We start from the raw sequence: 23,630 nt of genomic DNA on the forward strand, positions 1-23,630 counted from the left end.
AGTCAAAAATCTCCAGGAAACTTTCCACAACTCTCAACATGAGCAAGGATCTCCCTTCACCACTTTCCAAACAGGAACTCCCTCAGCACTTTGCTCCCCTAGTATGCAATTAGATTATTCTGCATTATTGTTATTTGTATATGCTATGTTCCCCCAAAAGACTGTCCAAAAGGCAAAGAATAATATTATCTTCTCACCAAGCACTTGCATAGAGTTCTGTCAAGTGTCCGAGAAGACACTTGAAAATGTCTGCAGAACTGAACTGCATTATGCCAATGTGGTATGAATGAAAAACAACCAATTTTCTGCATCAAATTAATGCATAAATCAATTTCTGCTTTAAAGGAAGACAACAGCATTCTGAGACTCAAAAATTCAATATCTCTGACAATAAAGGACTCCTATATTGAAAGTAAAAAAGCCAGAAAGAAATGGCTGCAGAGATTCTCCCTATGAAAATGTACTTTCCGTTAAAGAGAAATTTAAACTAGCTTAGCAAATAAAATCCCAGGTCTAGGACTGAAAATTTCATTCAAACTTATTCAAAGTTCCCTAATAGTACAGAAAATGCTCAGCAGGCAGATAGGTGGTTTGGTGACAGTGCTCTATCTCATAGAACAATGAATTACCCTGTGCAGAGGTTTTCCAACAGGCCCAAAGAAGTACAAGGTCACTGAGCAATGAAAGGAAACACGTCAGGGGGGGAAAGGCCAAAGAATAAAGGAGCTTCTGGCTTCCCTGGTCAGTCTGATATCAAGTCTCAGGTCTTTACAAACAATTGCCTCACGGAGGCATGCTTTCCCACCTACATGGAAAAGAATAATTTGAGTGTTTGCTTTATAAATACTTAAAATAGTTCTTAAAATTCATTCAAAAAGCAATCATGTAGCAAAATCTTTAAGCCGTTATGTAAGCTTTGGTAGCAAAACATTCCACTTTCCTTTTAATTAGTTAGGCCTGTAAATAAATATTAAAATAATATCAGCATTAATTCTGAATACAAAGTTTAAAAATATGAATTTACTGTATCAGTTAAGAATTCAAAGAAACATCAGTGTCATTTTAAAACTGCAATCAATATACAACATTTAAAGAAATAGTATAATGCATTAAAAGATACAAAAAAATACATAAATGCAAATGCTAGACAGATTTTTATTTATTTGGGGGTTTGTTTTTTTTTTCCCAAGGCAATGCAACTTAAGTGACTAGCCCAAGGTCACAAAGCTAGGTAACTATTAAATGTCTGGGGCTGGATTTGAACTTAGAGGAGACAGGAGAACCTATCTACTGTACCACTTGGCTGCCTCTAGACAGAATTTATAATTTAGTTTCCTCATCTGTAAAATGGAAATAATATCAAGAGGTATTCCATACTAAATATTATTTTAAAAAAAGAAACAATAAAATCATGTGTGTGTGTGTGTGTGTGTGTGTGTGTGTGTGTGTGTGTGTAAAATCCTCCTTAGAATGACTGAGAGACTCCAAGAGGAGATGGTATTTGGATCTGAATCAGGAGACTTGGATTTCAATTTTGCCTTAGACACTTACTAGTCATGTGACCAATGCTTGTTTCCCCCTGCTACTAGGATTGTTTTGGGGTCCCAGGAGAGCACATGGGAAGTGCTTTGTAAACTTTACAGACTTCTAGAAATGTCTATAATTAAAGAGCATAATTAAAATCTACCCTCAGTTCTAAGTTTAGCCGCTTGAACTATGGTTGCCCAGAATCAGCCATTCTAATATAAACTTCCTCATTCCTAAAATACATTTCTGTCCCCTCCCATGGCTGTTATAAACATTAGAAGCACCACACCTGGAGGCAGAAAACCAGGGTTCAAATCCTAGTCCTGTCACTTATTATGTGGAAGACAATGGGACTTTACCTCTGACCTCAGTTTCTTCCTAAGTAATTGAGGACAACTGGTCTAAGTAACTTCAAAAGTTATGATCAATTCTAATTCTCTGATCTGATGAACTGGTATTCACTGAAAAACTATTTAAGAAAAAATTTTCAGAGTCACTTTTCTAAGAACAATGGTTGAATTAGAATGATTTATAAAGTTCATACTCTCTCTGTGTGTGATTTGATCAATGAGGCATTGATTGGCATCTATAGAAAAGATGCTAGCTTGCATTTGAAGTCTTCTCAGTCTCCAGGATCAGTGAAATCACAGAATCAGCCTTCCCTATCCCTTCCCTATTTGTAGAGATAAGATGATGTGTGTTACTATTTCCAAACAACACCTATCAAAAAAATTCTATTTCTTCTTGAATAATAACTTTCCCACTTAACAACTTGGCTATCTGAGCCAATGTAACAGCCTGGCATATTTAACAGCTGTGCCTCCTTAAAGAAATGATAAGAAAAACACTTGCACACTGACCTCTCTATTGGGCGTCCCATCCTCATGCTGTTCTGTAAGGGAAGATGTCCGGCTCCTGGTTCCTGCTGAGCCAGGTGAACTGGAAGGGACCTATAAGGAAAATCACAAAAATCAGGAGAAGCGCTGTGACATTTAATGCCACATTATCTCTTTCAGAAGCTAACACCTTCAGAAGAAAGAAAGCACCACAACAAAGGAGAGTTCACAGGAACTAATGGAAAGAGCTTGGACTAGGAGTCAGAGAAGATAGCCACTCAATTGGCTGTACATTTAAACAGATCCTAAAATATCTCGGGCTCTCAGTTTCCTTCATCTCTAAGATGAAGCAGCAGAAGTAAATCCTGGCTCCAATCTCCATCCTTCCTCTCCTCTCACTCTCTTCTAAACCTAGGGAATCTGGCATACAAGCTCACCTTGCCTTCCTGACTGACCTAGCTCTCCTCACAGTTTTCAAGAATCTCAGAATTGCCAAATCGGAGGCCTTTCCTCACTGCTCATCCTTCCTGACCCCTCAGCAGCACTGAACTCTTGATCCCTCTCTCCTCCAGAAAGTTTTCTTTCCTCTGTTTTTTTGTCTTTTGTGACATTACTCTCTCTTGGCTCTCCTCTCACTTTTCTGATGGCTCTTTTTCATTTGCTAGATCTTCATCTATGTCACACCATCAACTGGGAATGTACCCCCAAGGCTCTGTCCTTTCCCTCTTTTTTCCCCTATATTGCCTTCCTTGACATTCTCACCAGTTCCCAAGGATTCAAGTATCACCACTATACTTAAGATTCCCAGATCAATATATCCAGCCCCAGTCTCTTCTTTGAGCTCCAAACCCTCCAATTGCCTTTGAAGAGTTCAAACTGGATGTCCAATCAACATCTCAAATTCAGCTCACTTGCTGAAAAAAAAAAAAACAACAAAATTCATCATCTCCCTAAACCTCTCCTCTGGACGACCCTATTACTCAAAAGGGTTGAGAACCAGGCTCCCAACCTTGGTGTCATCCTCAATTCTTCATACTCATTCACCCCACAATCTAGGTAAGTGGCACAGTGCAGAGAGCTAGACCTGGAGTTAGGAAGAACTGAGTTCAAATCCTGTCTCAGACGCTTACTAGCTGAGTGAATGTAGGCTTGACTGTAACTGTGGGCTCTTCCAAATGATTTCATCCCTTCCCAAACCTTTCATGGATCCCTTTTCTTCCATCATTTCAGCTGAGAAACTTGCTTCCTATTTTCCTTAAAAAAAAAAAATGATGTTGGGGCGGCTAGGTGGCGCAGTGGATAGAGCACCAGCCTTTCAAATCTGACCTCAGACACTTAATAATTCCCTTAGGCAAGTCACTTAACTCCACTGCCTTGCAAAAAAACTTTAAAAAAAATATTATTCACCAAGAGCTCTCTTCTCCCCCCTCCTCATTTTCTATCATCAAGATACCTTCTGCCTCTATCTCCTCTTTCAAACCTGCCTCACCTTATGAAGCTGACCTTCTCCTAGCCAAGGCAAAGCCTTCTTCATGCCTAAGTGAAATGGATAATAATTCCTTCAAGTACTAATTAAAATCCCTCTCATATTCTCTGAATTCTAGTGCATTCCTTCAATGGATTATTTTCTACTTATCTTGCATATAGTTTGCTTTGTATAAATTACTTTGCCCATTTCCTTCCCCATTAGACTGCAAACTTCTTGGGGAGCTGGTGGGGCTTTTGCCTCTTTTTTATATCATCAGTCTCTAACTCAGTGTTAGGTACAAGGTGGATGTGATGCACATAACGGAGGCAGCTAGATGACTTGGTGAGCTGGGTCAAAAGTCAGACAGACCCAACTTCAAATCTGGCCTCAGACACTCACTAGCTGTGTGACCCTGGGCAAGTCATTTAACTTCTGTTTGGCTTAATCCACAGAAGGAAATACAAACCACTCCAGTTATCTCAACCAAGAAAACTCCATATGGGATCAGAGGTCACAAAAGTGAGACAGGACTGAATGAGTGAAAAACAACCACCACTGCTACTACTACAACATATTTATGGAGGCACAGCTAGGTAATAGCTCAGTGGATAAAAACCTGGATCTAAAGTTAGGAAGATCTGAATTCAAATTTGACCTCAGAGACTTACTAGCGGTGTGACCCTGGGCAAGTCACTTTATCCTAACTGCCTCAGTTCCCTCCTGTCAAAGTAACTGGAGAAGGAAATGGCAAATCACTCCAAGATTTTTGCAAAAAAATACCCAAATGGGGTCAAATGGGTCACAAGGAACTGAAATAACTGAATAACCACAGGCACACAGTAGGTGCTTAATGTTTATTGATTGATCCCCTTCCTTCTATCATCCTCACTCTCTCACTTATCTTCACTCTATGCCCATCTCCTGGCTTCTTTCTTACTGCCCACACGTGTCCATCTCCCCCATCTTCATGTGATCCCTCACCCCCAGCTATCACGTCCCATCTCACCTCTTTCAGGCCATCTCGCCACTCCCTTTCCTCTTACTCTCTTCTGAACTTCCTATGAGCTGGCTCAGTTATTCCCAAGTTGCCAAGGATCTCTTAATCGCACTTTCTTACTCCTCATCCCTCTTGGCTTCTCTGCAATCTCCCAACACTCAATTGCTCCTCTTCTCTCTTGTTTCTTGGTTCTCCTCCTACCTGTCTTGATTCAATCATCAAGACTGGATAAACTCTGTCCTGGGCCTTCTTCACTTGGTGATCTCGTAAGTCCCATAGACTCAACTGTCAGAGATTTATGCCAATTACTCTCAAATCTACCTATACAGGTAATGATAATTTTTCTGCTGCCCCTCCAGTAATTGCCTACTGGACATTTGGAACTGATGTTCCACAGATAATCTTAAAACTAAACATACCCAAAATTGGACTAATTATCTTCCCCAAAAAACCTTTCCCTCTTCCAGTCCCCATTACAATTAAGGGCATCCCCATTCTCCCTGCCAGCCAGGTTCACACTCCAGGACATTCTCAACTCTTTACTCTCTCACCAGGAGCCCCATATCCAATCTACAGCTAAGGGCTTGTTTCACCTCCATGACATCTCTCATATGATCCCCTTCTCTCCTCTGCCACTGGCACCATCCTGGGGCCTGCTGGCTGATGACCATGCACCACAGCCATAGATCCTGGGGCCTAATCTGATCATTACCTTCACATACATCCCTGCCTCTCCACTCCAACAGTCACAACAGATTTCAGGTCCTCATCACTTCACACCTGGACATTTGCACAGGTCTCCTGCTTCTCCAGTTTCACTCTCCTACAATTCACCCTCTCCATGTCTCCAAAGTGACTTTTCCAAAGCACAGGAGTGAGCCTATCATCTCTCCCTACTTCATGACCTCCTGTGGCTGCCTACTACCTCCAGGATCCAATCTAGCATCCTTGGTGCAGCATTCAAAGTTCTTCAGACCTCTCCCCTTTCCACCTTTTTCAGTCATCCCCCAGGGGTGCTCCTATTCCTAACACTACAACCCATCTGCTGATGCCATGTTTTTTCTCCAGCAGTCCCCTAGGCTAGCATCACTCTCCCTCCTCAACCTGCCGCTGGCATCCTTCAGAGATTCAGAGGGCACCCAGCCCACCTCAAGGTGTTAGTGCCTTCTCTGACACAGCATTTCACCTGTTCCCTAGATGTCTAAAATGAAGCTTACTATCTTCATGTTGACTGCCCCGTCAGACTGGGAACACCAGCACACTGTAAACACTTGACTCACTTTCCCACCCTTAAGAGGGCAGTATTATTTGAATGGAGTCACAGAGCCTAGGCATTCAGGCATAGGGGACAAAGGTAAGGCACCTCAACCTCTCTGTGCTCAAGTCTTAAAACTATAAGCTAGAGGTAACTAGGTGGCACAGTTCAGAAGGACCTGAATTCAAATTTGACTTCAAAGACATTTACTAGGTAGGTGACCCTGGGCAAGTCACTGAAACCCAGTTACCTCCAAAGGGGAAAAAAAAGAATATAAGCTGAAGGAGTGCAGATGTGATATGTATTGCCAGGAGTTTCAAAAAATGGAGTTCTCCATCCCAATAAAATACCAAAAAATAAGCAAAAATACACAACTCCCAGGAGCATACAGTCTGAGTCTCTGCCAATGTGGCCCTGATACAAGTCAAGTATACAATCTCTGGGGAAGAAATGAAATCATAAAATGAACAATCCCAAAAAGAAACTCATATTAACATAAGAATAAAGAAATGTGACATAAAACAACTAAGACCACCTCACAATTATTAATTAGTAAAGTGAAAGTGATTTTTTAAAGAAAAATGTTGATGGGGCCAGCTGGGTGGCACAGTAGATGGAACACCAGTCCTGGAGTCAGGAGGACCTGAGTTCAAATCTGACCTCAGACACTTGACATTTACTAGATGTGACCTTGAACAAGTCATTTAACCCCACTGTCTCACAAGAACCACACATGCAACAAAAAAAAAGAAAATAGCTGGTGGACTGTGTAGTGTAGATGTTTATAAAAGTAATTTTAGGTGGTCACTTTGAAAAAGCACCTGTTTCTAAGTTAGAGTCATTCAACTGATCAGAACTTCTAACCCAGCAATGTTACTCCTGAGAATACAGTCCAGAGGAAGAATTTTTTTGGGGGGGGGAGGAAATGGGGTTAAGTGACTTGCCCAAGGTCATGCAGCTAGCAACCATCAAGCGGCTGGGGCTGGATTTGAACTCAGGTCCTCCGGACTCCAGGGCCCATGTTCTATCTATTGTGCCATCTAGCTGCCCAGATATCTCACCTTCTTGAGGACGGGCGTGATCTCCCTTCCTGCCTAGCATGATAAAACCACCACAGACAACAAAAAATGCAGATAGAGCCTAGGAGTCGGCAGGACTTGGGTTCGAATCTGCCCACAGATACTGATTACCTAGCTGTATGACTTTGGGCAAGTCACCAACCCCATTGCATTACGTTAAATGACTATGTTTTATAGAATTCATTTTTGGGGAGGCCGGGTGGCTCAGTGGATGGAGCACCCAGGAGGACGTGAGTTCAGATCTGACTCAGACACTCAGTAGTGCCCTAGCCGTGCGGCCTTGGGCAAGTCACCAACCCCATTGCATTACGTTAAATGACTATGCTTTATAGAATTCCTTTTCGGGGCGGCCGGGTGGCTCAGTGGATGGAGCACCCAGGAGGCCCTGAGTTCAGATCCGACTCCCAGACACTCAGCAGTGCTCTAGCCGTGCGGCCTTGGGCAAGTCACCAGCCGCACCGCCCTGCCAAAAGAAAGCAGTCCTTGTGGTCCGGGCCGGCGGGCCGGCGGGCCGGCGGGTCTGTGCGGCCGGGTCTGTGCGGCCGGGTCTGTGCGGCCGGGTCTGTGCGGCCGGGTCTGTGCGGGCGGCCCGGGCGCCGGGCGCCGCCGGGGCCTGCGCCCTCCCGAGGCGGCGGGGCTGGCCGCATCCCGCCGCGCCCACTCCGGCCGCGGACGGCCAGGCGCCGGGCCCTTCCTGCAGCAAGGCCAAGGCCGGGGCGCCCCGGACGAGGGGGCCCGCGGGGAGTGGGGCCGGGGCCCCGGGTGTGCCGGGCGCGGGCGCCGCGGTACCTGGGCCGCCGCCTGCTGCTGCTCCTCGCTGATCTTCTGCTTCAGCTTCTTAAACATGGTGCGGCCTCCCGGGCGCCGGGCGGCGGCGGCTCCGCTCCCCGCGCGGCGGCTGCTCCGGCTCGGCTCCCGCCCTCCCCGCCTCGCCTCGGCGCGGCCCCCGCGCCCCCATCCAGCCAGCCGCGGCGGCGGCGACGGCGACGGCGGAGGCCCGGCGGGAGCGCGACGCCCTCAGCGCGCCTGCGCGGCCAACGTGGAGCTCGCGGACGCGCGTCTACGGAGGCCGGCGGGGCCCAAGCGCCGGCGGGGCGGGCCGGGGGCGGGCCGGGGGCCGGAAGGGAGGAGGAGCCAGTGCGCGCCTGCGCCGTGGGGAGCCGGCCCGCCCTCCCCCCGCGCCGCCCGCCCGCCCGCCCTCCCCCCGCGCCGCCCGCCCGCCCGCCCTCCCCCCGCGCCGCCCGCCCGCCCTCCCCCCGCGCCGCCCGCCGGCTCCCGCGGTTACCGTGGTTACGGAGCCCCCCCCGGAGTTGGAGAAGGCCGAGGCCAGTGGCCGGTTCGAGTCCGGCGTCCGGCCTGCAGCCCCCGTGAGGCCAGGACAGCGTGCGCGCCCGGATTACTGCTCACAGCACATGTCCAGAGCCCCCCTAGCTGCCCACCGCCTTCTGTCCCACTCCAGGGGCAGCCGGGCACCCCGCTGGCAGCACCCCCCGCAGCCAGGAGGGCCTGGGTTCGAATGCATGCGCTAGCTGCGGGGCCTTGGGCGAGCCACCCACCCGCTGCCTTGTAAAAGCCAAAAAGTTAGCGCAAGAGCGGGGCCCGGGGGCAGGACCTTCCAGGTTCCAGCCTTTGTGTCCCCGGGAAGGCAGGCCGCCCGGCCCCTGAATGAATGCCTGGCCAGGGAGCTGGCGGTCGCGCCCCGGAGGGCCTGGGGGGCCTAGGCCTGCTTCAGCTCCCCGGCTTCCCCATGAGGGACTCGAGGTTGACCAGGTCACTGGGCCCTTAAGAAACTGAGCCCCCCGGCTGTGATTGAGAGGCACCCAGGACCCCGGGGGAGCCCCAACTTCTTTATGGCCCGGCTCACTTCCAGGCGGGATGGGGGCCCTGGCCCTCCCTCTCGCTCCCCATTAGAGGGTAAGCTCCTTGCGGCCTATTCCTCTGCACTAGCTGGACAGATACAGGCTGAGCCGGGCACTCTCACTGGGAGGAGGCCCTCCTGTCCCAGCAGGCACCAGTCAGACCAGATGGACTCCAGTTCCTTTCAGGCCTAACTGGGGAGCCAGTGGTGCCAGGCTTCTGCCAGGCAATGCTCCGGTCCTGGCCCTTTCGCTTCTCCCAAAGGCCCCATTAGAGACAGTGCCCACCCACTCCACGGAACTTCTGGTAAAGAAAATGAGTCAAAGTTAGGAGAGGCAGACTGGCAAGCTGGGTGGTGCCCCAAGCCGTTCCCAAAACCATTCAGTTGCAACACATTTTCTGATTTCTATCAGTAAGGGGTGCGTCCCCTCCAAAGTTCCCTCCTACTCTGGAAGTCTAAGGTCCAGACTAAGTAAAGGGAGGGACCTCCTCCTCTTCCACCATTCCTGAGAGAGAGAGACAGAGAGACAGAGAGACAGAGAGAGAGAGAGACAAAGACACAGAGACAGACAGAATAAGAGAAGACGTACCCTGTCTCCCAGAGTAGAGAAACTCTTTGTAGGTGAAGCTTGGGCTTGTAAACACTCTAGGAGAAACAGAAATCTCCCTTTCACCTAGTATTGCTGGCCTGACATTTGGGGGGCCCCAAAGATAACCTCCCAGACTCTGCATGACCCAGCAGGCAGAAGCAGAGGGCCTTAAGAGACCCCAGAATTCCAGGATTGTATTTTTTCATCTGCCAATCTGGCCAGGATTTGGGGTTGAGTGATCAAGGTGATGCTTTTCTTTTAAAAGGTACCCTTGGAATTTCACAAGTTGTATTTTCCCCATAGGTTCTGGTCCACTGGAAGCAACCTATGGATTCCAGATGGAAGTATTGGAAGCACTAAGCAGTTGATGTCCTTTGGCCCCTTTAGTGATGGATGCCACAGTCCTTCCCTCCAGGTGACGCAGAGAATCCTGGGCAAAGGGAATTTTGAAATTAATTGGAAACAAATTTTGTAAATCTTTCATTTATTATTTCTAACACTCTGTTAAAACACCACTCAGTTCTCCAGTGTGACCTTGGCCATTGATGGGTCAAGTTTATGCTGGCATGACAGAAAATGACAGGTTGGACTTAGAGGTCACATACCTTGGGACAGGAAAGACCAGTTTGTAGCTTGCCTATTGGAGAATACCTGGAGCCAGGTGCTAGACCACTCCCCAAGCTCCACCCTCATACAGCCCACTTCAGAAGTGCATTTAAATCATCCAGAAAAGAAGTGCAGCCCTTTCGGCTTCTTCACCCTACCTTCTCCTTGCAAGGATGACTATCTCTCTCTTTCTTAGACCACGTGCTCCCAGCCTAGGCCCACTGGATAGACCCCTATGCCATATGGCCAAGCTAAGCCAGCCCTTATGGCTATAATGGCTATATGTCTTCTCTCATTCTCTCTCTCTCTCTCTCTCTCTCTCTCTCTCTCTCTCTCTCTCTCTCTGTGTGTGTCTCTCAAACCCCTCCAAGCCTGTCCTCAAAGCACTTACTACTTTTCCAGGAGGAGAAAAGGTTTTAATCTGGTCACTTTGTAGGCTTCTATAAAAATTCTGAGCAATTTTAAAATCCCAGGGCTGTATGGGAATTCATTCACTTTCACCAACTCTCAGTCTTCAATTTGGTGACACCAATTGCATCTGACAACACAGACACCTCTGTCCATCCCCCTGATTAGTTTTTTGTGCCTCTATTCTCCTCTTTCTGTTTCCCCTACCCTTCCCACAGCTCCTTCTAGTCCCCCACTTCAAATGATCAAAGGACTGATTTATTTAGTCTGAGGATCTAACTACTATGTACTGCTTCTAGACCTCAGTTTCCTTCTTTGTAATAAGCCAGCTTGGACTCATGATTCCTATAGTCCCAACCACACATTCTACAGGAGAATAATCATTCAATCAATTAATCACTGATTGGTTTGTGCCAATAATTGTGCTAATAATACAAAGACAGGAATGAAACAACCCCTGGCCTCAGAGAGCTCACCTTTTACTTGGGGAAACCAACTGGCACTCACTCAGTTAATACATAGAGAATGAATACAAAGGAATTGGGGCTAAAGGAAGATTCATGGGGGAGATCAGTGAGGCCTCCCTCACTTAGAAAGAAGCATTTGGACTGAGCTTTGAAAGCTAAGGGAAAGGGAAAAAGGATCCCAGGCAAGTATGGAGGCAGCCAGAGGCCAAGAGACTGGAAATGGAATGCACCAAGGCAGAATAGCTAGTCCTAGGGAGTTTGGGGGAAAATTGGAGTTATAATCCCCTAGAAAATGTAGGTTGGTACCAGATGGTGAAAGACTTTCAACAACTACCAAAAGTTTGTTTGGCAGCCATAAACTTCAGTCCTTTTGAGGGACTGATGTGGTCTGGAAGGGAAATGGAGAAATCCCCAATAATTGTCACCCTTTTATAACTGGGTATGAGATATTTGAGAATGACTGTCTGCAAAATTAATCTTCCTGTGACCCTGGGGTGTTGGGCCTCTCTGAATTGAGGCCAGCTCATCTTGGAGAGTCAACACACACACACACACACACACACACACACACACACACACACACACCCAGACAAAGACACCATCATCATCATCATCATCACTGGACCCATTTTTAGGTCCCTCCAGAGTTGAATCTCCACAACCAGATAAAACTAAGAATAATTTCCATTCCACAATTAGGAAATGGAAGAAGGTTTTAATAGAGATAAAAGTATGAAGGAAACTTGGTCTAGGCCCTTTCTGCTGCTTCTCTTCAATCTGTTCCTGCATAATTTTTACATGTATATATAGAGAGAGTGTGAATGAATGAATGAATAAAAAAGCTTATATGAAGAGGATAAAACAGTAAGACCTGCCTGCTTACCAGGTCACATTCTAATAGGGACCAGTAGAGCATTAGGTTAAGGGAGGGGGGCCTCTGTGGAGGTCCTAAAGTGTGAATTCTCCCTTTATCCGAGGGCCTGGACCCTTTGGGTTGTCTCCAAGGGGAGGGAGAGGCTAACTAGAAAGGAATGAGCATGGTCTGAACTGTTGATTACCCAGGAATATTTACACTGTACACAGCAGGTAGCTCTGGGCCCTAGTCCTGGGTAATGGGTGGGAGGGAAGGGAAATAATGTCTGGGGAGTTTTAGATCTTATTTGGGATATTGTTGTTCAAGCCTATGCAACTCTTCATGACCCCATTTGGGGTTTTCTTGGCAAAGACAATGGAGTGGTTGGTCATTTCCTTCTCCAGTTCATTTTACAGATGAGGTTGGAGTGACTTGCACAGGGTCACACAGCTAGTAAGTATCTGAGGCTGGATTTGAACTAAAGAAGATGACTTTTCCTGACTCCATACCTTGGCACTTTCTGCAAAAAGGTGCCATCCCTTTTTGGCATTAAAGGGCCTGGGTTCCAATTCTACCTCTGTCATTATAACCTTAAGCAAGTCATTTAACTTCCATCAACTTCAGGTCCCTCATGGACCCTAAAGTCCCATCTCTCTCTCTCTAAATATATGACCCTGTAATATTTTTAGGAATACGCTGTCTTGAGGCCAAGGACATGAGAACCCTGTTGCACCAGAAAGATTTCCCCTCCCCACTCACCCCTCCCTTGGGCACCATGAGTTAGCCCTGGTAAAGGACCTGAAGAATCTCTGACGTCAAGGTCTTGGAATCAGAGCCTTTTCTAGGAGCATGAGTCACTCTGGAGCAAGCCTGACTTTTCAGGCCCAGACACTTGGGCCTTTGCTTCACATCTGTCTTTGTTATTTAGTTCCCATACCAGGCCAATGGAAGCACTGGAGGATTTGAGAGTCCCTTGTTATCTTCTCAGATTAACCAAAATATTCTCTTCCCTTGTTAATACAAGGCCCACAGAGAACAACCAATAACTTATCCATGTCCTCAAAGGTCAGCAATGGAGCCAGGAACTCACCTCAGGTCTCTTAACTCTCCCCTGTCTATAAGATATTAAACACTTCCTTCCCTTCTTCCCTTCTTTCCTTCCTGAGAAGCACTGGCAATGTAGTGTCCACTGCTATATCGCTTGGGATTATTTACATGCCAGTTTCAGAAGATTTTTCCAGAGTTGGTGACTCAGTGCTAATCCATGAAAAATATAATTTCAGAGCCCAACTGACCAGTTCTAGGTAGACAGCACCTCCTACCCTTCCCTCCTTCCTTCCTCCTTCCTTCTCCCTCTCTTCCTCCTTTCCTCCTTCCTTCCTCCTTTCCTTCCTTCCTCCCTCCCTTCTTTCCTTCCTCCCTCCCTTCTCCCTCTCTTCCTTCCCTGCTCCCTTCTTTCCTTTCTCTCTCCCTCCCCTCCTTCCTTCCTTCCTTCCTCCCTCCCTCCTTCCCTCTTTTCTTTCCTTCCTGATAAGCAGCAACATCTACTGTGACATCACTTGGGATTTATTTTTATGACATCTTCAGGAGATTTTTCCAGTCAGTGACTCAGTGTTAATCCACATCCTCCCACCCTTGCTTCTTTCCTTCACTCCCTCCCTCCCTTCCTTTCTTTTTTTCCTTCCCTCCTTCCCTCTCCTTTCCTCCATTTTTCCCCCTGTGAGGAAGAGTAGTTGCTCCACACAGGGCCCAACTAGCCAGTTCTAGGTGGACAATGTAGCTCCTTTCTTCCTCTTTTCCTTTTTCCATCCCTCCTTTCTTTTTTCCCTCTCCTTCTCTCTCCCTTCCCTCTTCCTTTCCTCTTTCTTCCCCTCCATTTCTCCCTTTCTCTATTCCTTCTTTCCTTCCTTCCTCCCTTTCTCCCTCCCTTCCTTCTCTTATTCCTTCCTCCCTCCATTCTTCCCTTTCTCCATTCCTTCCTTCTTCCCTTTCTCCCTCTCTTCTTTCCTTCCTTCCTCCTTCCCTCCATTCCTTCTTTTCTCTCTCCGTTCCTCCCTTTCTTCCTCCTGCTGAACCCAAAGAGCAAGACAGGGACCAAAATTGGATAAGTTTGGAGATCTTTAATTTCCTGGGGACTGCCCAAGGATGAAGAGGACCCAAATCAGACAGTCCCTGAGTGTTCAGGGGATAGGGTTTTTAGAATTTTTTTTGGAGGGGTTTCCTGAGAGCAAGTAGGAGACAGAAGCAAAGACAGCAGTTAGATATATTGTCTTGTCATACTACTACAAACATAGGTAAACGTAGGGTTCAGTATAGATAAGGGCCTAGACAGAGTGGGAAAGGGTCAGGGTTGTGTTATGTCTGAACAAGTTTCCTGCCCAACTCAGAGCCCAAAGGACCAGTTCTAGGGGGACAACAGAGTTCCTTCCTCCCACCCTTGCTTCCTTCCTTCACTCCCTCCCTCCCTTCCTTCCTTTCTTTTTTCTTCACTCCTTCCCTCTCCTTTCCTTCCTCCTTCTTTTCCTCTTCCTTCCTCCCTCCCATCCTTCCTTCACATATTCACAGACTTCCCACAGGTTTGAAGGAGGGAAATTTACTCTCTGATGGTTCCAGTCGCATCTGGGGAAGGGGAGGCAGTCCTGGGAGAAAGCAGGAATCTTACAGATACAGCAAGATAATTAGGATAACATGGGTGCTTTGTGAATCTTAGACACATTTATGGTATATCCGTGACCTCAGAGTCAAGCATGTGGGGCCTGTCAGATTATTTTCAGACCCAAAGGCACCTAGCCAAAGTTATGTTTCTGAGGAGTTTCTCTGGGCCCAGAAAGCTGTCAAGGACCCCTTCTATTCACAAATATTGATATTGTCCTTCACTGCCTCTCTGCCTCCCTTTTTTTTCTTCCTGACAAGCACTTAATACTCCATAGCATCCACTGTTGCATGTTTGAGATTTATTTATATATCTTCAGATTTTTCCAGGGTTAGTGCTAGTATCCATGAAAAATGTAATTTTAAGTGAAAAAAAAAAGAGAATGTAGAAACAAACAACCAACTCAGAGCCCAATAGACCAGTTCTAGGTGGACAACACAGCTCCTTCCTCCCACCCTTGCTTCCTTCTTTCCTTCACACCCTCCCTCCCTCCCTTCCTTCCTTTTTTCTTCCCTCCTTCTCTCTCTCCTTTCCTTCCTCTTTCTTTCCCCCTTCCTTCCTTCCTCCCTCCCTCCCTCCCTTCTTTCCTTCATGACAAACACTAACACTCTGTAGCATCTACTGTTCCATTGCTTGGGATTTATTTACATGTCAGCTTCAGGAGATTTTTCCAGAATAAGTGATGCAGTGCTAATCCATGAAAAATGTGATTTGAAGTGAAAAAAGAGAATGGAGAAACAAACAACAACCTGTGAGGAGGAGGAGTGGCTACCCCACTCAGGGCCCAACTCACCAATTCTAGGCGGACAATACAGCTCCTTCCTCTCACCCTTCCTTCCTTTTTCCATCCCTCTCTCCTTCCCTCTCCCTTCTTTCCTCCTTCATAACTCCTTCCTCCCTTTCTCTGGTCCTTTCTTCCTTCCTCCCCTCCTTCCTTCCTCCCTCCCTCCCATTCTTCCTCCATTTCTCCCTTTCTTTTTTCCTTCCTTCCTCCATCCCTTCCTCTCTCTCTTTTTTCCTTCCTGACAAGCACTAGCACTCTATAGTATCTACTACTGTATTGCTTGGGATTGGTTTATATGATGTCTTCACATTTTTCCATAGGCAGTGACTCAGTGCTAGCATCCATGAAAAATGTAATTTGAAGTGAAAAAAAAGAGAATGGAAAAACAATGACCTGTGAAGAGGAGTAGCTGCCCCACTCAGGGTCCAATTGACGAGTTCTAGGTAAACAACACAGCACCTTCCTCTCACCCTTCCTTCTTTCTTTCCTTTTTCCCTTTCCTTCCCTCTCCCTACCTCCTGCTTCCTCCCTCCCTCCCTCCCTCCTTCCTCCCTCCCTCCCTCCCTCCTTCCTCCCTACCTCCTCCCTCCTTCCTCCCTCCCTCCCTCCCTCCCATCTTTCCTTCCTAACAAACACCATCACTCTGTAGCATCCACTGCTGCATGGCTTGGGATTTATTTACATGAGAGCTTCAGGAAATTTTTTTCAATCAGTAACTCAGTGCTAATCCATGAAAAATGTCATTTGAAATGGGGGGGGGGGAAAGAAAATGGAGGAATAAACAACATGTGAGGAGGAGGCCCCCACTCAGGGTCAAACTGACCAGTTCTAGGTGGACAACACAGCTCCTTCCTCTCACCCGTGCTTCCTCCTTTCCTTCTTCCATCCCTCTCTCCCTTCCTCCCTCCCTCCCTCCCTTCCTTCTTTCTTTTTTCCTCTTCTTCCCTCCTCTTCTCTTCCTTCCTCCTTTTTCTATTCTTTTCTTCTTTCCTCGCCTCCTTCCCTTTTTCCTTCCTTCCTTCTTCCCTCCCTTTCTCCCTTTCTCCATCCCTTCCTCCCTCCCTCACTCTGTTCGTTCTTTCTTTCTTCCCTTTCTCTCTCCCTTCCTTCTTTCCTTCCTTTCTGCCTTCCTTCCTTCCTCCTTTCCTTTCTCTCTCCAGTCCTCCCTTTATCCATCCCTTCCTTCCTCCCTCCCTCCCTTCTTTCCTTCCTAACAAACACTAACACCCTATAGCAACCACTGCTGCATCGCTTGGGATTTATTTACATGAGAGCTTCAGGAGATCTTTTCAATCAATGACTCAGTGCTAATCTATGGAAAATGTCATCTGAAGTGGGGAAAAAATGGAGAAATAACCTGTGAGGAGGAGAAGCTGCCCCACTCAGGGCCTAACTGAACAGTTCTAGGTGGACAATGCAGCTTCTCCCTCCTACCCTTCCTTCTATCCACCTTTCCTTCCTTCCTCCCTCCCTCCCTCCCTCCCTTCCTTCTTTGTTTTCCTTCTCTTTTGCCTCTCCCTCTCTTCTTCATTCCCTTTCTCCCTTCCTTCCTCCAAACTTCCCTTTCTGTTCCTTCCTTCCTTCCTCCCATTCTCTCTTCCTTTCCTCTTTCCTTCCTTCTCTTCTCCTTTTCTCCATCCCTCCATTCCTCCCTTTCTTCCTTCCTTCCTTTCTCCCTCCTTTCTTTCCTTCCTTCCTCTCTCCCTTCTTCCCTTTTCCCTTCCTGACAAGCACTAACATCTACTGCTGTATCACTTGGGATTTGTTTACATGCCAGCTTCAGGAGATTTTTCCAGAAATCAGTGATGCAGTGCTAATCCATGAAAAATGACATTTGAAGTGAAAAAAAGAGAATGGAGGAACAAACAAGCTGTGAGGAGGAGGAGTGGCTGCCCCACTCAGGGTCTAACTGACCAGTTCTAGGTGGACAGCATAAGCTCCTTCCTCCCACCCTTCCTTCTTTCCTTCCTCTCTCCCTCCCTCTTCTTTCTTTTTTCCTCCCTCCTTCCCTCTCCTTTCTTTTCTCCTTCCCTCCTCCTTGCTCCCTTTCTCTCTTCCTTCCTTCCTTTCTCCTTTCCTTCCCTCCTCCATTCCTCCCTTTCTGTTTCTTTGTTCCTTCCTCCCTTTCTCTTTCCCTTCCTTCCTCCCTCCCTTCTTTCCTTCCTCCCTCCATTCCTCCCTTTCTCTTTCTCTTTCTCTTTCTCTTCCTGCCTTCCTTTCTACCTTGCTCCCTCCTTTCCTTCTGTCTACCCAAGGATTCATATACTTCCTGGGGGTGTTCTGCCAAAAGGAATATAAATTTTGATTACCAAAACCTCACAAGATACCTTGGAATTTATGGGTTAGATTTCTTTTGTAAGGACCATGCCTTAAATCCAAATCCCTCTGACTCTCCCAGATTGGCCATTAGGTCCCAGTCCAAGCCTATCTTAGTCACTGATTGGATTCTGATGGCTCAGAGTGATTGTAACAGCAATTGTCTCAGTTTTGACCTGAGAATCTAATAGTATTATTATTATTATTAATTTTTTGACTAGGTAAAAGAGGCCATTCTTTGCTTAATTTCTTTCCTAGCTTTCATCACTGTAAAGGCGTTGCCTTAGCCAAACGGAGACCTTGGCCAGATCTTAGCTCCTAAAGATTAAACTCTCCCCCCAAGATGTTCCCCTGCATCTGTGCCATCTCCAGTCCCTGATCCATAGATGGCAGCTGGCCCCACAGCCCTGCCTCACTTAAATCAAATTCACTTGCAAGTCATGACATTCTCTTCCCTGTTGTCATGGCAACAGGTTGAAGTGGAGCCTCAAAAACAAATTCAACCTTTACCAAGGCTTTTTGAAGCACTCTGCATTAAGCTCTGATGCTATTGGTGGGGGAGGGGGCGCTGGTGGAGAAGCACTAAAAGGGGGAAGTGGTGCCAAAGAGCCCCTTGGCTTCTCCCCAATTTGGCCTCAGGGCCTTGCCCTTGTTCTTTCCTGATCACCCCCTAATTAGGCTCTTGGGGAGAGAAAAATCTCTTTACCTACATTAAAGAGCCATTTAGTGTACCAAAGCTACACTGCATTCAAAATGCCAACCTCTCTGGTCCAAGTTTCCAACTCTACATGTAGGCTTTGACTTGGCCTGGTTCTCCAGGCCCCCCCACCCTCCCTTTCAGCAATCGATCGTTAATGGGATTAAGTATCTGCTACATGCCAGTCACTGTCCTAGGCAAGGGAATATGAAAACATTGTTGGGGGAGGGGAGGGGAGGCAGAAAATATGTTCATATATATATATTTATATAAATATATATATGGAATAGAGACTAGGCCTATAATTTCACTTAATAGTATTTTTTAGTTTTTTAGTTGTTTTTTTTTTGAGAGGCAAATGGGGTTAAGTGGCTTGCCCAAGGCCACACAGCTAGGTATTTATTAAGTGCCTGAGACCGGATTTGAACCCAGGTACTCCTGACTCCAGGGCTGGTGCTTTATCCACTGCGCCACCTAGCTGCCCCTTAATAGTATTTTTTTTCCAATTACATGTAAATATAGTTTCCACATTCATTTTCTTGTTTTTGGCAAGGCAGTGGGGTTAAATGACTTGCCCAAGGCCACACAGCTAGGCCGAATTTGAACTCAGGTCCTCATGACTCCAGGACCAGTTTCCATATTCATTTTTACAAGATCCGTGAATCTCAGATTTTTCCCTTTTCCTCCCTTCCCCAAGACAGCAATTGATCTGATATAGGTTATGTATATACAATCATGTTAAATATATTTCCACAATACAGATCCAGAGTTTCATTGATACAGAGAACTCTCAAGATAGAAAAGTCCTTCCACCAATGCAGGTCAGTACTTTCTCTGGTGCCCAGTCTTTTTTTTTTTAATTTCTTTTTCAAGGCAGTGGGATTAAGTGGCTTGCCCAAGGCCACACAGCTAGGTAATTATTAAATGTCTGAGGTCAGATTTGAACTCAGGTACTCCTGACTCCAAGGCCATTGCTCTATCCACTGCGCCACGTAGCCACCCCTGGTCCCCAGTCTTAAACAATTGCCCAGAGTCCTAAGAGGTTTTGTCTTTCCCAGTCCCAGGTCAGTTAGTAGAAGAGGGAAGAATTGAACCTAAAGCTTGGTTCCCTGGTGACTTTACTCAGCTCCCTCTTGAGCATGTGTTAAATAATCCTGGTCATAAAAAGGAATTCCTGACTCTATGTGTCAGAAGCAAGGTTTGAACCCAGGCTGGGCTCCCTGTCCATCACACCACCCTGCCCCCAAATGCTTATTATTCTTTTCATTTTGACTTTAATTCATCAGAGATTCTGGCTTGGTTAGGAAAATAGAATATCAATCACCGTTCTGGGCTGGTACAGCTGCTTTGGGAACTTGGAGATTTCATAGAAGAAACCAGTTGGCCCATAATGTTAAAAGCAGTAGGCCTTGCTTTGTGATCATATTCACATCTTCAAGGGAAGACAGGAGTCCTAACCTGAGACCCCAAGGTAAAAAGAAGAGGGTCAGGGTCCAAGGCACTCAATGAAGAACTACTAATTTCATTGGAAATCAGGCCTATGAGCATGACCCTGGAATCCCAGAGCAAGAGAATCTTCACACCACAAGGGAGGAAAAAAGAAGATCAATGACCCTGGGAGACCCTCCCTCCAATGTCTCCCAGATCCTCATCCCTGTTTCAAGGCAGTGTCCATCAGTGAATGGGGTTGGCCCATGAGGCAACAAATCCTGCCTTTGACTCTTAAGGATGGGAAAGCCCATCAACCTCTCAGCACCCTATAGAAAGAACTCTTTGACTCTAAATTGTAGAATTACCTTTGATTTCCATTGGGAGGGAAAAGGGCTCTTCATGCTACTGGTGAATTCATAGTTCAGGCCCCCTCAAAACCCACAACACAATAATATCCTAGGGTTGTATCTAAATCCCACAAGAACAAGTTCCCATCATCCAGACACTGACTCTTGGTTAGTGGCCTAAAGGTACAACCTGCCTTCATTTATTATTTATAGATGCAAAGAGAAGAGAAGGGATGGAACCAGGTTTGGAAAGAATATTTCTGAAGAAATCTGGTCAGGGTGCTCAAGAAAATTGAAACAGGTTGAGAACCCTTTTGGTGGGGAGGAGATCACCATGGCTTCATGGACAAGGTTGTACATTCTATTTATCAGCAGGAAGACTCAGTTTCACTTCACAATCCTTTACTCAACTGCAAAGAGGAAGCCTTGGGAAATACCAAGAGATCTTGTCAGAGGCACAATTTTAGATCAACTTGTATGACCTGGGCCCTAGCCCTCCTCTGCTGACTCAATAAACATCTAATAAGAGCCTATTAGGGGCGGCTAGGTGGCACAGTGAATAGAGCACCGGCCTTGAAGTCAGGAGTACCTGGGTTCACATCCGGTCTCAGACATTTAATAATTACCTAGTTGTGTGGCCTTGGGCAAGCCACTTAACCCCATTGCCTTGAAAAATCTAAAAAAAAAAAAAAAAAAAAAAGAGCCTATTAAGGGGGACAGCTAGGTGGCACCAGGAAGAGAGAGAACACCAGCCCTGGAGTCGGGAAGACCTGAGTTCAAATTTGGTCTCAGATACCTGATATGTACTAGCTGTGTGACCTTGGGCAAGTCACTTAACCATTGCCCCACCAAAAAAAAATCCCATAATCCTATTTTGTGCCAGGTTCTGTGTAAATAGCTAGGATTTTTGGTTTTTGTTTGGTTATTTCAGTCATGTCCACCCTTTTGTGACACCACTTGGGGTTTTCTTGGAAAAATACTGGAATGGTTTGCCATTTCCTTCTGCAGTTCCTTTTACAGATGTGGAAAATGAGGCAATCAGGGTTAAGAGACTCCCAGGGTTGCATAGCTAGTAAGTGTCTGAGGCTGGATTTGAACTCAGATTTTCCTTACTCCAGATGCAACACACTGTGCCCCCTGCTACCCCAATAACTAAGGAGATATCTCAACATAGCCTATATAAACAGTGTCTATGTGTAAGTATACAAACAGAGCAAATTGAAGATAAGCTAGAAGATAGGCAGCTTTACAGTCCAAACCCGGGCAAATTGCCCATCTTCAGCTGTCCCAGTGTCACTTAGCTCCTGGATCCAATTTCAGCCCTTGCCTGGAACAAATCAATTCTTAATAAGTGTTTGTTGATTGATTGGTTGATTGATTCCATGGAAGAACCCCATTCCCAATCTTCAGGACTGCTACTACTGCTGTTGAGAGTCTTTTAAGAAGAAATAGTAGCTGTGACCCTATGTGCCTCAGTTTCCTTCTCTGTAAAATAAGCTAGGTAAAGAAATGGCAAACCATTCCATTATTTGCTAGGAAAATCCCAAATGGGGTCATAAAGCATCAAACATAATTTAAAAATGACTCAATAACTTCTGCTGCTGGGAGTCCTTAAAAGAAAAAATAGTCATTTTTCTTGCATTCTTCTCACCATTACCATCTGCCAGACTCTGTATAGTAGTGAGTATTCATTAAGTGTGAAAAGACATTCTCTGCCTTCAAGGAACTCAGAGTCTAATCTTATAAGGCTGGTTAGAAGGAATAAATGTAGGAATGAAAATAAAAATCTCTCTTACAGAATAATTTCACAATTCTCCCAGAACTATGGTGCTAATCAGGCTTTTTGATCCTGTGGATACATCTGTCCTGTGATTTTCCTGAAATTACCATCAGCTGACTCACTAAACAATACTAAAGGGATCCCAGTGGGTCTAAGTTCAAATCCTGCCTCAGATGCTTACTACATGTGTAACCCTGGGCAAATCATTTGCTTCTCTTTGCCTGAGTTTCCTCATCAGTGAAATGGTAATAATGACAGCAACTACCTCCACTGGATCCAGATGAATCTGGAGGAGAGAATGAAACTGGTGACTTTGCACAGCATCCCCTCACTTAAATCCAATTTACTTGCATGTCATGAATGACATCACCTTCCTGATGTCATGGTCTTCTTCAAGAATAAAGGACAATGGGGGCGGCTAGGTGATGCAGTGGATAGAGCACCGGCCCTGAAGTCAGGAGTACCTGAGTTCAAATCCAGCCTCAGACACTTAATAATGACCTAGCTGTGTGGCCTTGGGCAAGCCACTTAACCCCATTTGCCTTGCAAAAACCTAAAAACAAAACAAAAAAAGGAATAAAGGACAATGAGGACGGCTAGGTGATGCAGTAGATAGAGCACCAACCCTGGAGTCAGGAAGACCTGAGTTCAAATCTAGCCTCAGACACTTAATAATGACCTAGTTGTTTGACCTTGGGCAAATCACTTAATCCCCTTGCCTTGCAAAAAACAAGCAAACAAAAAAGAACAAAGGACAAGCAACAACAACGACAATGCTTTACACAGTAGTTGTGAGGATGAAATGAGATAATAATTACAAAGCACTCAACCCAGTTTCTGACACAAGCTATATTTAAATGTCAGTTAATATTATCATTATTATTAAGGCAGTGCAGTAAGGTTTGGTAGACCTGCTCCACCTAGTCAGGTTATGTAGAGTTGGGATTAAAAGAAGCTGTTGTTCTCCATGCAGACTTGACCTTATTTATCTCTGTTTCCATATGGGCAGGTTTCTGTTATGGAATCTCTGAACAACACCCCAAGTATCTTGCTTGGCAAGTTTGATCTATCTGTGGCACCATGGACAAAAACTAAGGAGAGCCATTGGTTTGCAAGGAAGCTAAACTTTATCCCCAGGAACACATTTTCCATAGATTCTGTGGTTAATGAAGAATGGCCTTCTCTCTTCACTTCCTAAAGGTCATCCATTCCCAAGTTCATGACTACAGCTGGGATCATAATAAGGGCCTCATCTGTCCAGCTACTCATAGAATGTAAACTTTGTTGAACTGTATTCCAGTAGAGAGGTGGTTCCACTTAGACTCTAGTCCTGTTTGAAGAGTAAATGGTCCATGGCTAGGGAAAAGGAGCTGCTATAAGATTATTAAGGATGATTGATCAAGAATTGGTGTTCTAATGTAAACCCTATCAAACTGTCTTCTGTGGGGGGTGAGGAGAGAGAAGCAAGATTGGGGGCAAATTGTAAAATTCAAAATAAATAAAATCTTTCAAAAAGAAAACCCAATGTGTTCTTATGGAATCATTACAATAATGACAATAGAAGGAGAATTCCTGGCCCTCCCTTTCCAAAGTTGCCCATATGACTCATCTGGAGAACTAAGAAGGATCTTCTTGGCAGAATGAAATTTTTTTGCTATTAACAGTTTAGTCGTTTTGTA

The 23,630-nt window shown here is 45.9% G+C and overlaps 1 protein-coding gene and 1 long non-coding RNA gene across 6 annotated transcripts in view; one reads left to right on the top strand and one right to left on the bottom strand.

The window, feature by feature from the left end:
- GOLGA4 (golgin A4) overlaps nt 1-8,057 on the bottom strand; it is a 105,750-nt gene extending 97,693 nt beyond the window's left edge. For 4 of the 5 annotated variants that reach the window (XM_074199060.1, XM_074199059.1, XM_074199058.1 and 1 more), the window contains exons 1-2: nt 7,952-8,057; nt 2,388-2,477 (exon numbers count right to left, since the gene is read on the bottom strand). In XM_074199060.1, coding sequence (XP_074055161.1) covers nt 2,388-2,477; nt 7,952-8,008 — 147 coding nt within the window. In that variant the 5' untranslated portion in view covers nt 8,009-8,057. Of the gene's footprint in view, nt 1-629; nt 806-2,387; nt 2,478-7,951 lie in introns of those variants that run through there. The other variant, XM_074199061.1, reaches the window with a different exon arrangement.
- A 408-nt stretch (nt 8,058-8,465) lies between these two features.
- On the top strand, nt 8,466-23,420 carry LOC141495043 (uncharacterized). Its single transcript, XR_012470645.1, has 5 exons — nt 8,466-9,076; nt 9,913-10,024; nt 15,701-15,823; nt 19,155-19,214; nt 22,961-23,420. It is a non-coding gene; the product is annotated as an uncharacterized LOC141495043 (long non-coding RNA).
- Nucleotides 23,421-23,630: the final 210 nt, after the last annotated feature.

The sequence above is a fragment of the Macrotis lagotis genome, chromosome 8, assembly GCF_037893015.1.
Source record: "Macrotis lagotis isolate mMagLag1 chromosome 8, bilby.v1.9.chrom.fasta, whole genome shotgun sequence".
Classification (NCBI taxonomy): Eukaryota; Metazoa; Chordata; class Mammalia; order Peramelemorphia; family Peramelidae; genus Macrotis; species Macrotis lagotis.